Source organism: Elgaria multicarinata, chromosome 21 (genome assembly GCF_023053635.1).
Source record: "Elgaria multicarinata webbii isolate HBS135686 ecotype San Diego chromosome 21, rElgMul1.1.pri, whole genome shotgun sequence".
NCBI classification, from domain to species: domain Eukaryota; kingdom Metazoa; phylum Chordata; class Lepidosauria; order Squamata; family Anguidae; genus Elgaria; species Elgaria multicarinata.
In genome coordinates this window covers 9,779,118-9,794,448 of record NC_086191.1, presented here as the reverse complement: position 1 = coordinate 9,794,448, position 15,331 = coordinate 9,779,118, and the positions used below count along the sequence as shown (strand labels likewise).

Genomic DNA, 15,331 nt, shown 5'->3' with positions numbered 1-15,331 from the left:
ACCCTTGCTGGTGCAATCCAGCAGACCAAGCGAAACAAAGGCACTGGTGATTCAAACCTGTTAATTCCAGCTAAGCTCCCAATTTCACCTATAAAATGGAAACCACACTGTACTACCTTACAAGACGGAGGAGAAGAGAACCAGGCTAAAAGGCTTTCTGAAAAATTAATTAAAACCCTATAGAAACACCAAATAGCAGCATTTGCAGCATGTAGACAAATGAATAAGTTTTTTATTACACATTTTCTACTACACCACACATGTTAAAAGATCAGCGGGGTTTGGCTTCAACTCACCTCCTTCTCAGAGTCTCTAAGAAGAGGAATAAAATGTCAGGGTAGAAGGAATGAAGGAGTCCACATACGTCTTTGCTGGGCTCTTACTCAATCCACCATTTTCGGCCTTGAGGCTCCGCCCAAATCTTCCAGGCTCCACCCCCTCAATGAACCAAGTCCCTCCCTTTATCACCCAGGCTCCGCCCCCTACATCTCAGGTTCTAAGAAGGCTGCATAAATTCCTGCAGCGTGACATAAGAGGGCAACACAGCAAATTCATTTTGAGTTATTTATTCTGTATAAAAAACAACAACCAATAATATAAAGCTTTAAGGATTATTCCCTCTCCTCCCCTTAATTTTTTGTGTTCAGGGGTCCTTTGGCCATCAATTCATTCTGTCCTTGTGACATAATATCTTCTCTGTCCTTATGAAGAAATAATGCATCGCCTTTTGTAATTCTCCTAAATGGATGCCCCCTCCTATGATACCTGAAAGGACAGGTTAAGTAGCTGCACACCCCAGCACCGAAAGGGAAAGGCCTGGTTATGATAACTCAGGGAGGTTCCGGACTTGGCAGCTCTCGAAGATTTCGGAAGGTCCGGAAAAAGCTACTGTTAGCCAGTGAGGAAGAACTTAGTGCCCTCCAGATGTTTTGGACTACCACTTCCATCAACTCCAGTCAGCCAAATGTCAGAGGTTATGGGAGTTGTAGTCCAAAACATCTGGAGGGCACCAGGTTGTGTATCCCTATTGTTAGCTTTCCACAGCTAAGTGGACCTTCCATGAGAAGAGATGGTCTACCTCTGAATACAAGATGCTGAAAACAAGATGCTGCATGGCCACTGTGGATTCCCAGCCGCATCTGGCTGACCACCATCGGAAGCAGGATACTGGACGAGAGAGATCTTTGGGTTGATCCAACATGGCCTTTCTTCTGAGCTTTCGAGGCCTGGTTTGAAACCAACCGGCTTCCCAGTTGTTTTTTGGGGTCTAAGGAAGCAATCCCCTGTACTTTAGCTGGGCAGAGGGATTCAGAAAGGGGTACACAAGAGGGGGGCATCCCCCCAAATCCAGGCCCTGCCTGTTTATTGTCCGATAAATTATTCACACTGTACACAGTCCAAGGTAGCCAGTGGTTGCAGTGCCTCGTGCCACTCCAAGAGGCTGTCAGTTCCACCAGCGTGGCACATTGTATTCCAAGCATCTCCAGCCTGCAGGATGCTCAGCGCCATGGCCTCCGTGGCCCATCCGGGTCCACCCAGCGTGTCCAGTTCCTCGCCGGGGAGTTGAACAAACCCCCCACCTAGTCCACATTAGTCCGTGGGGGGCTTATCTGCCAAATTGGGACACCATCCACGTCATTCCAAAGTGCTCCGCGTCTCCGTGGTCCCTGTGATGCCAACGGGCTACCGATGATTCGATCTCGGTGCTCGGCCCGCTAACACCGACCAGTCCGGAGCTTTTGGGGGAAGAGTGACGGGCGCGTGAGTCGCATCTCCGCCGCCCTGCCCGGGGCCAACGTTCTCCCCCTCCCCCTCACTCGCGGCTCAGATGGGGAGAAGACTCCATCAGGGTCCGCGGGCCATAAACAGCGGCAACAGGAGGCTGAGGAAGGTGAAAGGGCTGCAGGGCCGGGGGGCTGAATTCTGCCCTATGCTACGCAGCATCGGGGCATCAGGGTCGTCTAGAAAAAACAACAACACACACACATGCGAGTGAGGTCATGGAAGTTCAATCGCAGCTTTTAAAGCTCAGCTAAAAACTTTTCTTTTTCCTAAAGCTTTTAAAACTTGATGTTGTTTGGACTTTACACTGTTAGTTTTACCCTACCCTGTGCCTGTTTACCCTACCCAGTGCCTGTTTACATTCTCTTCCCCTCCTTATTGCTTTACTATGATTTATTAGATTGTAAGCCTATGCGGCAGGATCCTGCTATTTACTGTTTTACTCTGTACAGCACCATGTACATTGATGGTGCTATATAAATAAATAAATAAATAATAATAATAATAATAATAATAAGAAGAAGAAGAAGAAGAAGAAGAAGAAGAAGAGGCACTAGTTACCGAGGGAGAGCACAAGATGGAATCAAGGGTCAATTTGGAAGTGCAAGCACTCATCATAACGGTCCCTCTAGCCACAGCCCCCAAGGAGGTCCAAAACCGCAGCGCTGTTGATCCGTATCAACAGGCCAGCTCAGGCCGTGTGCACCTCCACCAGGATCAAGTCTTTGGTGGAGTGCATGGGTCTTAACTGCTCATTGATGACTAAGTCAGTTTGCATCAGATCAGGGACAATAGATTGCTGCTCGGAAAATTCCTCCCCTCCCCCAATGCCCCCACTACTGCAAGGATGGCAACTAAGTGCAGGAGGGGCAGGAACCCCAAGGGGAGAAGGGAAAGGCAAATGACCTCAGCATCCTCGCTGATCAAAAAAGTGTCGGTGTGGCACCCTTTGGAGCCCTGACTCCACTGCTTTAATTATTTATTATTGCATCTATATCCTGCCTTTTTCCCTCTAAGGCGGTGTACATAATCCTCCTCCTCTCCATGTTTATCCTCACAACAACAACCCTGCGAGGTAGGTTGGGCTGAGAGTCCGTGACTGGCCCAAAGTCACCCAGTGGGTTTCCATGGCTGAATGGGGACTAGAATCCACATCTCCAGACTCCCAGTCCAACACTCTAGCTACTACACCACACTGGCTCTACGCGGCTGGACAGAATAGATGAAGCTCCATGTTCAACCCGCCTACAGAAGCACAGTGCCCCCGTCTCTCTGCCCTCCCCAAAGCATGCTCTCCCCACCCTCTCTCTCTCACAGACATACCTGACTGCAGTCTCCCCTTCTGAGTGGGGCTGTGGCCGGGCAGTGTCCGAGCTAGAAGAGAACGGAGACGCGCGGTGAAGGCCAGATCTCTACAACATTCTGCCCTCCTGACCCCACCCCTGGGCTCTCAAACCCTGGTTCAATACTACGCATGCACGCAGTCCCTTCTCTCTCAGCCTGGAATACACACACATATACACAGGCGTGGACATGTACTACTACTGGTCTACCTAACAGGGATGTCGTAAGGGTTGCTGAGATGTGTAACAGATTTCCATATTGGACCTGCCTTATTTTCCAGATCTGGGGGAAGGGGGGGGAGTATTTCAATCTGAAAAATTGCATGGAGGAAGGGTTTAATCCCCTCATGTAGTGCTACTACACTGACCTAACTCATTTTCTCTCTCTCTCTCTCTCTCTCTCTCGCTTGCATACATACAAACACACACACTCTCTCACACACAGTGGCTCTTTTTAGACTTTCAATATAGACTCCGAGAGACTTGATTGTGGATCTCAGAGTTTGGCCCTATGAGTGGGGTCAGTTTACAGATATGCACTATTATCTTCATTTGCCTACTGACCTCTAAACGCAAAGACGCCAAACCCTCCACGGATGCATTCAAGCAACTGTTCTCTATCCCTCCCACAAGTATTTATCTGCAGGAGAGCCTTAAAAATCACTTTCCCCTGAGCACTAAAACAGGGAATTCCTTAAACAGGTTGGGGGAAGAGAGAGAGAGAGAAAATAAGGAGGTCCAGAGCTAGAATACTCACCATTTTTCCCGGCCACCATCACCTTCAATTTGAGGCAAGTGTCTCCATGGTGATGAATAGGTTTTGCTAACAAAGGGAGAAAGAAAACACACGCAGAGAGATTTGGTTAGAACGATAGAACGAGAGAGAGAGAGAGAGAGAGAGAGAGAGAGAGAGAGAGAGAGAGAATGATGTAATACCCAGAAAGTTTGCGGGACGTGGTGTTTGTGGGCGGGGAGTTCCTAGTTTCTACACAACTGTGGATCAATAGCACGAAACTGTCCAGTGAACTTTTACATTGATTTTAATTAGTGTTACAGTTATAGAGTTACGTGACATGCCGTTCACTGACGGAACTCAGTGCCACAAGATGCAGCAATAGCCACTCTCCAGAATGACAGAACTATCTACGCTAATTAAAACTCTGAACTTAACTAAAGCTAGAAAAGTCCAGGAGTTCTATAACCAGTTGCTCATTGAAAGTAACTATTCATGAACAGGGCTATATGCTGGCCAGAAACAGGTGGGGATCCGAGTTCAGATCCAGCCTCTGCCATAGTCTTGTTGTGCAGCCTCAGTCACCTCCTCTCTCACAATCTTTCTTTCTTTTTTTTACCCATCTGTAAAATGGACTTAAGCTAGGGCTGTTGTATTTCTTTCAGCTCGAGGGCCACTCAGGCCTGATTTGGCAGGCTTGGGTTCAACACCCCAGGTTTAAATAGTGAACTACCCTCTCAGAGCCAGACATGATTGGGATGAGCGGGGGAGGCTGGTGACTCTGATGTTAGCGGGGTGATGAATCCGCTCTGGGTTCCAGTCGGAACCAGCAAGAACTCTAAAGGAGCTCTCCACGGTATGAAGCTACCAGCCTCCACTGGGGCCAACAAAGACATACAATGAATGACAGCCTGATGTTCAAGGGACACTTACAGATATAATAGTAGTTATGACCTTCCCGAAACTCCTTGCCCAGCGTGAAGGGCGTGAAGCGTTGGAATTTCTCCGAGAAGCGCTCAGGGCCATGTAGGGCGTCCGGCCGGTTGCACTCCCAGCGGATCTGCTCCTTGGATTGCGGTTTACAGGTCTCGTATTCTTCTTGCTCCACCAGGTATAATGTGTAGCGTTCCATGGTGCGCAGTGGGACGCCGGCCTCCTCGTAATGCGGGCAGATGATGTCCAGGTAGTCATTCAAGCGCACTTCCACGGCATAATCCCCCTTCTGAAACCTAAGCCAGACGGAAGGAACGGCGTTTAGCATCCGTACGATGTGTCAGAGCGATCGCAAAACTTCAAACAATTCTGCAAGGTGGCATCGCTTGCCCCGTACTGCAGATGGGAGGACTGAGGCCGAAAGAATAGCAGCTCGGGGCAAGCTAAAACCGAGCTAACAGCAAAAGGTTGAGTTTTGAACTCAGGGCTCTCAAAGCTCAGTCTCTTAGCCAGCGCAAAACGCCAGCTCTGCTGATGGGGAAAGGGAGAGAAGGGAATAATCACATTAGCGGCAAATGTCTTTCCAGCGGTACTTTGACATCCTGGGAAATCCATAGGATTTCTGTTATGAGGTTGCTGTGTTATTGTGAATTTGCATTTTTACTGCTGTTCTCCGCTGCCTTGGGGGCGCTTTCATCTGAAAGCATTTTAAATAAAAATAGGAAAACAAATAAGCAAAATTAAGCAAGGGATGGTAAATGTTGACAGTAGCAGTTCACTAAATTTATCACTTTCTTTGTTTTTTTACACTCGTGGAGATTCCCCCCCCCCCAAAAAGCAACAAAATATGGGCAAATCATTGACAAGATTGTTTCCAATTACAGCTCAAAACCATAACCCACTACAGGTATGCGGCCATTGAGAGCTTTTCCAAAATGGAATTCAGCTGCATTCCTGATGGAAAGCCCCACAGTTCAAAATCCACCAAGAAACCATGGGTTGTCTTCATGGGTGCTACATTACAGCCAAAAAACAGCATAAAACAGCCTTCCCCAAACGCCACGCTGGCTGGGGATTATGGGAACTGTCATCCAATACACTTAGAAGGCGCCACATTGGGAAACGTTTACATAAAATACAATGGGCACCCCAAAAATGGGAAAAGCTGAAAAGTTCTTTCCATATGGGTTAGGACTTACAAATTGGTATATTGAGGGGTAGGGGAATAAGGGATCCAATAGAAAAGACAGCTGGGATAAGGGCACAACCCTATAGACAGAAAAAAGTCCTACCACTCCCAGCATGCACCAGCCAGCTATGGGCCTGCTGGGAATCGTAGGCCTTTTTTCCCTGTCTAAACATGCATAGGATTGCACCTGAATGCTCCTAAAGGACGCAATCCTAAAGCATACATCTCTAGGGCCGCATTTCAATATGGTGCTCTACAGATGTTTTGGACTACAACTCCCAGCATTCCTATGCATACCCTCCCCAGCTGCTAACCCCCTTGAACATTGCCCTCCTGCATGGCAATTAAGTGAGAATGATAAACTTTCCTATTGGTACTAATGGACACTCAGGGGCCCTGGGAAATACATCTGGGGCTCCGGGAAAAGCATTGGTGACCCTGGGAAATCAGGATCCGGGGTGCTACAAGGGGCATGCAGAGGTTTCCGGCTGGCTGACATTCCCAGCGCTGAGCCAGAGTGGTTATTAAAGGTTTACCAAGCCAGCTGGGAATCTGCTCCTCCCTGAGCTGGGAAAGGTTTGGGACCCAAGCGCCTCCCTGCAAACCGGTTTGGCCACCCGAGCAGGGTGGCAAATTCCCTGGCAGGAGGCCGTAAAGCCATCTTATTGCAGCCTCCGAAAAAGAGATACCAGCAATTCAGGCTGAAACCCCCACCCAGGGTCGCCTTCCTTGCCCCGGGGCAGCACACCACCCAGGTTCCTGACCCCTTCACCAAAGGTCGCCTGGAGAGGCAGAGGCAGTCCGCAATCACCTGGTTGCGCTGAAAAGCAATACAACGGGTAAAAAAGATTTTAAAAGGCAAAAGAGCCTGAGATGTATGTCTGCAAGCCCTCCTCCACTGTATCATCTTAAGACTCTAACTCTGCAGATTTCCCAACAACACCAACCAGTCGGTCTTCCATTTGCGTGTTTGCATTTGTGTGGTGTTTGCATTTGTGTTGTACCCTGCCTTGATCCAGAGGCAGAGGCGGGTAACAAACAAACAAACATATTATTATTCCCTCCCCCTGGTTTCAGCAGCATCTTGTCTGATGAAGAGCTCTGGAGAACTCAAAAGCTTGCACAGTTTTATGCAGCGATCTTTGAATTGGCCTGACGCGAATACAGATTTGGCCCAAACGGCTGCCTTTTGATATTCCATGGGCCTCACGCCAAGAATCTCCACCCCACCCAAGCTCACATTTTGGGGTGCAGCAAAGATCCCCCCCCCCCGCTCTGCACTGCCTGGGTGGCTTTAGATAAAAATCAGGCGATATATAAATGTTAAGAATAAGCAACATGAAATCACATTAAAACAGCAACAATAAAACCATCAGGAACCTCTGGAGGAAAAGAGGGCGCCCAAGGACCAAAGGTCCTGATCCGGTGGGCTTTGAAGCTTCATTTATATTGCAGGGAGGGCAGCCCACATCGGTTGCTGTGCTTGCTCCTGCATGGGCCGTGCATGGGCCCTTTCATCCCAATGAAGCTACTTCTGGAAGAGGGGTGCAGAAATTCAGCCCCCCTGGAGTCCTGATCCCACAGACAGCCACGCCCCCTCCCCCTAACTCCACCTCCTTTCCCCAACTGCCAATCATTTGGTGTTTCCCCTGCATTTCTCTAGTCTAAAAAAGTTAAAATGCCTCTCCTAAGGCGGAGCTCTTGACTGGAGGGCTTAAAGAGAAAAGACGCTGGTATTCTTGGTGGTGTAGCCCCTCCCCTATTATCCTTAGCTCCTCCCACCCATCCCTGCTCTGGAACAACTGGCATGGTGGAAACAATTGGGGGCGGGGGGGGGGAAACCCCATTCCATGGAAGCCGCTGCGAGAAATCCTTCAAAGGTGCTGCGACTTCAGCCTTGATGGACCGACCCGGCCCCGTCTGAGGAAAGAAACGACACAAACCCGCCTTCCCCCAATCTAACACGCTTGAGATGTTTTGGACTGACAGCCCATCATTCCCACCCACTTGGGGATGATGGAAGCTGTGGCACCAAAAACATCTGGAAGGGGTCAGGGGAGGCTGCGAGAGGCCCGGAGCACAGCTGTTTCGCCAGAGGCTGCCACATCTGCTCCTGTGTCCTCCTGCCTGAACTCTCCCTGACTAGAGCCGCTGCCCCGCTGGGGAAAAGCCACACATAAACACGACCCGCCCGCCCCTGTCCTGCGGCGGCCCAGAGGGTCCCAGGAAAATTGGCATCAGCACGGCCATCTTTTAAGGGGCGGAGGCAGCTTCTGCACGGCCGAGAGTCCAAGCCAAGACGGCCTCGTCTCCAGCGTGTCTTTGGCGGAAAACCACACGCGGTAATAAGGGGAGGAAAAACACACACACAGACTAAAAATCTCAACAACATGTTTGTCCGAAAAAAAAGAGAGAGCAAGATTTCCTGCCCTGCGTGGCCCTGGCGCCTTATCCTGGCCGCTCGCCAGCACCTGGCGGGAAGGAAGAGGCCCAGGACCAGCAAGGAAACTGACCCTGGGAAAGGAAGAGCTGGCTGGCCGTCGTGTGCTTTCACTCTCCTCCGCGTTGGGCCGGCTGCGGTCTTGCAAGACCCAGGTTGCCCCGTGAACTTTGGCCTGTTACAGCGGTGCCAACGCGCCTGTTCCGCCCTAGAGCTTTAAACCCCGAAAAAGGACGCCTGTTGCAGGAGGCGGGAGGGGACCTAGTGGACAGACGCTGTTCCATACACAAACAGCTCTGATCCTTCTCTTCTTACGTCTCGCTTTAGTTCCAGCCCACCTTTTGTCATTGCAAAGCCCCCCTCCCCATTTCTACTGTGTTGCTCCCCCAGGCTGGCTTTTTGCTGGGGCCCACAATGACCCAATCCCCCCCCCGCATCTGTTTTCAGTGCCAAAGCTCAGCCAGGAAAGTATGGTTAGGAAGAGGCGAGGGAACCTCTGAGCAGATACAGAGTGCAGGTCCCTTGCCATTTCTGCAGCTGCAGTGAACTCGCCATGACGTCAGGGCTGAAGGCATAAGACGTGCCCTGCGGCATCAAACCAAAGCCCATCTAACCCAGTACCCTGCTTCTGACAGCAGCCAACCAGAAACCTCCGGAGAGCACCCAGCAAGGTGTCTTCTCTGTGGTGGCACCCCGACAAAGGAAATACGACTGGTGCCGACCTAAGTTGACGAATTGAAATGTTTCTTTTCGCCCAGGCATTTAAGATTTTGTCATTTCATTGATTTTTCAACTGAATCTATTGTGTTGTGTCCGCTCTGCTCGCTGGCTGAAGAGTTTTTACTTTGCTTGCTCTTTTCATGGGCAGCTGTAGGTCCCCACCCAAACATTAGATTGGTCTGTTTGTTTTTCATTTTGTGTACATCATTGTTGCAATCCCTAGTGGATGAAGTGTGGTTTATACATTTCAGAAATAAATATAAACAAACAAAAAAATAAAACAGGGCCTGCGGTTTAGCACCAGTGTACTCAGAGGTACACTGCTCCTGAACATGAAGGTTCCATTTGAGAAGAGATTAAGAACATGAGAAAAACCCCGTTGGATCAGACCCAAGATCCATCTTATCCAGTGTCCTGTTTTGCACGGGAAACAACCAGATGCCTCCAAGGAGGGCCCCATCCCTCTCTCATTGACTGCAGTATTCAAAGTTAAACTGCTAAGGACCATGGAGGCTCTATTTATCCATCATAGCCTCCATGATTACAGGTGAAAGCAGCACATCTTTCCCCAAGCTCTCCCGATGTTTCAGACTTCAGCCCCCATCTGCCCCAGCCAGCTTGGCCAAAGGCCAGGGATGCTGGGGTCCGTAGTCCAAAACATCAGGATGTTGCCAGGTTCAGGGGGGATGCCAGCCACGACAGATTCAGGCCATCTCCGGTATCCGAAGACTCAAAGTGATCCATTTAGAGCCATATCAGAGCCAGGCCTGTCTATCCTGAACTCGGGGCTGACCAGAGGCTAGGGGGATGGGCACGGCACGGGCTGGAGGAGGGAGGGGAAGGCCACCTGGAACTCTGGCTTCGGCCTTGAGGTTTCCACAACAGGACACAGATGTCCTGGGCTTCTCTTACACAACTGAATGAACAAAGGCACCACCAGCTCTCCCCCGCGGCCCCCCTGCCTCCTCCCAGCCCCCCTCACTCCCACCCCGCCACACACCTTGCTTCTCAGCTTGAAAACAATCTTCTGTCGAGGTTAACCCCTCGGTCCCCGGGACGGATCCAAGGCTGAAACTCTCTAGCTCAGCTTGATGGGGGTGGGGGGAGAAAAGATTGCCCCCAGCCCAGCCAAGGCAGCCTTTAACAGTCCGCCCTGCCGACATCCAACAGGCAACCCCTCTCAGCATCCTGGAAAGCACCTGTTGAATTTCAACCTGGCCTGTGGCTGCATTTGTGCTTGTTTTTATGTACACTGGTGTAAGAACACAGAGAGAAAAAGTGGGGATTAATGAGCCCCAAGAGGCAGGACATGCGGGTCAGCTTGCACACTTGCGTGTGTGGGGTGGGTGGGGGGTGAGCACCCCCTCGCACGCATCCATCTCCTTGTGCTCCTCAAACCAAAGCCATGCCATTATACAGGGTTTAAAACAACTGAACTGAACTTTAGCCAAAGAGAAGCTAAACTAGTCCTCCCCAGCCTGAGGCCTTTCAGATGGGTTAGACTGCCATCGTGTCTGCCCATGCTGGCCGGGAGTGATGGGCCTTGTAGTCCAACTCATAGGAAGGCTGCCAGGTTTGGGAAGATTACCATAAACCAAAATTTATTTATTGCATTTTTTATACCGCCCAATAGCCGAAGCTCTCCGAGCAGTTCACAAAAATAGAACGCCAGCCACGGGCCGCCACCGTCACGCCCTCCCGTGACACAACCTGAAGCCCCACATCTCCCACACACGGACAGTCAACAGGAGAGATCTGTAAGCTCCTTGGGGCAGGAAACCTGTCTTTTTTCTTTTTTGCGCTGCGCGTACAAACTATATTTATGGCTGGCGTTACATAACTCATCAGGAAACCCGGCGCCTGGCGCAACAGGCTAAGAACAAGATAGGGGAACGGTTCCCCTCTCGCGACATGAGTCCAGTGCCCACCTTAGCAGAGAAGCAGAGGGCTAGAAAGGGAATGTTCTTATGAATGGGACGGGACGTCTTTAGCTGGCACTGCCCAGCCGTCCTCCGCCTCAGGGCCCAGGGCCCTTGTCACGTCGCCCAGGGGCTGGCCAGGCGCCAAGCGAAGGCCTCCGGTGTGGATGTTTACAAATGCTGACTCTGGAAGCTGGGCTTCCCTCCTGCCAAGGGCCCTGGGAGGAGACGGGACGGTCTTTCTCCAAAACAAACCTGCCTACCCAGTCTTCACAGGAGACCCTATTTCATAGCACGTGGTTCTGGGGGATGGGCCTTGCAGTCCCGGCACCGGAGATCTGTGCCCCGCCGTCCCTTGCAAAAATGCAGGGAGAGAGGAAAGGCTTCAGATTGCGTACACATACAGAGATTTGCGTTCGTGCCAGATTTAAAGAACCAGCACTCCACCTTGCTTTGCCTGTGGTAAGGAGTGTGACCAAGGCTGGATCAGGTTCAGAGAGTGCGCCAAAGCTCAGGCAAAGGCGACAGCGCAAAATCTGATTTCTCTCCCATTCAGGGGAAGCCGTGGGGATATCAAAAGACCCTACATGAGAGAATGAGCAAGCGAGCAAACTTATCACATTACGAAGTAAGTGAAGTAAAGCCCTCCTAACAACATTGGAAGAGTAAAACCCATCAGAGTGCAGTGAAAGACGTGACTCCACATTTACGGGGTATAACGCCCGTAAGCACACCTCAAGCGTAAAAAGCGTTCACCTGCCCCTTACAGTGCACAGCCAGGTCCTAAAATGAACCCCACTGCACCCCCCACCCACCCCTGGATTCCACACTGGCGGTGTGCGTCTATGTGCGTGGCCGTGCAGGATGTTCTCAGAAGTGTCCAGGTTTTAGAGCAAAACTCTCCCGGTAAAAGCTCCGGATTCAAGGTACCTCCCGGAAAACTCCAAGTCCCGGGCCCATGGGCGCCTTCTGCCACAGTGCAGCCCTTCAGTGTGGGACAGCAGCGCTCCTGGATTGTTAGAGGTGGGGTGAAACTGGGCACCCTATATGCATGCATGGGTGGTGGGTGGGTAAGGAAGGGTGCCTCCCATTGAACCCCCTATCATTTTGAGGAGGGGTACATTGTACCCCTTAACTAACAGCCTTCTGGGGGGGGCGACTTTTCCAAATCCCCACCCCATACCCCAAAGTGGGGCAGATGCCCCCACCCCAAATCTGGCCTGGGGGGCGGCGACGGGAGAGAGTCTCCCTCTCTGTAACGCAGGCTGTACCCCCCCTCCCGGGCAGGGCGAGCTGGTTCGCTTAACCACCCCCCTCTACCTCCAAGCGCACCCCCCACCCCACCCCACCCCACCCCGTCACTCACTTGGAGTTGGTGCTGTTCCAGAAAACGGTGTGCCTCTCCCCAGACGCCACGCACAGCCCGCACCACAGCCCCACCAGCGGGGCCCACAGCAGAAGCTCCATGGGGTTGAGGGGGGCTGTTTGGGAAGGGGGTTGGGGGGTGCTTGGGTCGGCAGCGACTCCTCGACGGCGCGTACAAGCTTTCGGTCCGCTTTCTCTCTCTCTCTCTCTGTGTATGTGTGTGTGCGCGGCTCTCGCTCTCGGCTGGGCTCTCGCTCCGCCTTCGCTCTCTTTCCCGAGCTGGGCACCCTGCCCAAAGCGGAGCTATATGTATCGGGAGGCGGCCCCCGCCCTTAGTTGGGCAGGACAAGGAGAGGGAGGCAGGCAGGCAGGCGCAGCTCCTACACAACAGAGAAGTCTTTACATACACACGGAGGCAGACAGCTGCAACCACTAGGCAACCCCTCCTCCCCGCGCCGGGTGCCTTGCACGCGTGGGGCGGGGGGAGGAGCGGGGGCGCAGGAGGCGGAAGGCTGCGGGCCCTCCGGCTGGGGAGCATGGGAGTTGTTGCTCCGGCGCATGCGGAGGATGGGAGTTGTTGGCCTAGCCCAACCAGGACGAGGGCTGCTGAGGCCGGTTGCCTTCCACGAGGTTTTAGAGGGGGACGTCTGCATCAGCCCCGGCCGGGTTCTGGAATGATGGGAGTTGTAGTCCGAAGATCCGGCGTGGAGGCTGGTGGGGGCAACACCGAGTTAGAGGGATCCAAGGGTGTTGATGTTTTTGTTCATTTAAAGGTATACAAAAAGCTTTAAACTATATTTAAGTCAACTTCTAATTCCAATCAGCCCTTGATTCGGAAACCATGAGGACTTGAGTCTTGCATGCTTTCTAAGGGAACAGCCCCCAATCAATGCTTTGCACGGAGAAGGGTTCAGGCTGGACCAGTGCAGGCAATGCTGCTGCCTGGCCTGAAACCTCAGAGAGCACTCATGCGCATGTGCACGCAAACAACCTACCTCAAGTTTATTTATGTGTTATTTATTTATTACATTTCTATACCGCCCAATAGCCGGAGCTCTCTGGGCGGTTCACATCTCTGGGCGGTTGAGGCGGGAGCCAGAAACAAATTACACCAGTCGCTTTTTAATGCTCCTGCAGGTTGAGTGGTATGCGTGTAGCAAGAAATGCCATGCTTGCATGTGCACCCTCATAGGCACGGAAAACACACACACACAGCAAGGCCCACAAAGGCACAGGCCTCCCAGAGCTGGAGAGGGGCTCTGCTTCACACGCACACACACACCATTTACCCATGGTTGTGGAAATGCACACACGCACACACAGTCACATTCTGCCAGGCCAGGCCAACAACTCACAGGACAATCAGTGGTCAATTACAAAGCTCCAGAGACGCCTCCCCAAGGAAAATCCAGTCAGCTCCATGGCTCTTACAGTCAACATTCCGGTTGGAGCAGTTTTCAGCTCTACCTGGAGCAGGTCTTTTCTAAAGCGAATGGGACCAAATTGCCTTATTCATGTCCAAGCCCTCCCCCCCCCCCCCATGCTTTGCATGGCAATAGGGAATAAGACACATTATTGCTGGGGGTAAATGCATTCCCACCCCACAGCTGCCATGAGGATTGCAGCTAACCTCAGAGGCAAGGGAGACGTCTGAGGGGGTGGGGGGGCAGATGAAGCCCTGCCCATCAAAAAGTGCTGGCGTTGCCACCCTGCGAGGCCCGGTTCCATTACACCACTGAGAATGAAGCATCCGACTCCAAAGCATGAGCAACCGTGAAAAAGCCTTTATCCTCCTAAAATAGGACACTGGGGAAGAAATAAAGATGACTGAGAGGGAAAACCAGGAGTGGATCTGCATGTGAGAGAAGGACTTGTGGACTTGGTTCTAGTGCCAATCACAAATTCTTGGGCTGAGCATCTGTTCAGAGGCACCCTGTTCCTCAGCTCTTAACGTACCATTTGGCAATGCCAGTCTCAGGTTGGTGGGTCTCAGTTAAACAGGGGCTTTGAACTGAATGGTGGGCAGGGCCAGAGACCAAAGCGGTAAGGCAAAAACAAAAAACAGCATATGGGAGCTTACAGCTCTTACTGCCGGTAACTACAACACCTTGGGAAAGGCATTTTGACCGTTTAGAATGGCAAAAGAACTGGCGCAAAACCTGGGAAGCCACCAAACTCTCTGTGGCTGGCAGAGCCTTCTCTGTGGTGGCACCCACCCTCTGGAAAACCTCCCCTCTTGCAGTTTGGGAGGCAGAAAATATCACGTCGTTCAAAGGCCACCAGAAAACGCACACAGGCTTTCCCTGGGCTGTGAATGCTGCTGGGTTTATTTTGGTTTTAGGTGGTATTTTTAAACAGTGAAAGCTTTATGTTATGTCTCCGAGTGTTGCATTTTGTACGATTCGGTTTTGTGAGCTGCCTAGAGATTCTCAGCTATTAGCAGTATAAAATGTAATGAATGCATAAATAAAGTAAATCAAGTGACATGGGTTTCTGGAGAACCCTGGAGGTCTAGAACAGAATCCTCTGTGTGTGTGTGTGTGTGTGTGTGTGTGTGTGTGAAATTCAGTCTGTGCGCCTGAAATACAACATGCCAGTAGAACCCCCCTCCCCCAAACCCCAAAGTAGATCCCATAAAACTGAAATCTGCCCGGTGCCTACTCCTATTTTTGCACCTGGTGCAAAGACTGCTTGTGAGAGAAGTCACAAACACATGGCACAACAACACTGAAAGCAATGCATAAGAACATCAGAAGAGCCCTACTGGATCAGGCCAAGGGTCCATCTAGTCCAGCTTTCTGTTCACACAGCTGTCAACCAGGGACCCACAAGCAGGACAGGAGTGCAACAGCACCCATGTTCCCCATACTGCCTCTGCTGCTGGAGGTAGCATATAGCCATCAGGAC

The 15,331-nt window shown here is 51.4% G+C and overlaps 1 protein-coding gene across 1 annotated transcript; it reads right to left on the bottom strand.

Moving 5' to 3' along the window:
* Positions 1 to 472: 472 nt before the first annotated feature.
* On the bottom strand, positions 473 to 12,617 carry EFNA1 (ephrin A1). Its single transcript, XM_063146346.1, has 5 exons — positions 12,426 to 12,617; positions 4,792 to 5,087; positions 3,883 to 3,948; positions 3,106 to 3,156; positions 473 to 1,961 (listed from the first exon to the last, which is right to left on the bottom strand). The coding sequence occupies exons 1-5, from the start codon at positions 12,524 to 12,526 to the stop codon at positions 1,846 to 1,848; spliced, it is 630 nt and encodes a 209-aa protein (XP_063002416.1). The 5' UTR covers positions 12,527 to 12,617; the 3' UTR covers positions 473 to 1,845.
* Between the last annotated feature and the right edge of the window lie 2,714 nt (positions 12,618 to 15,331).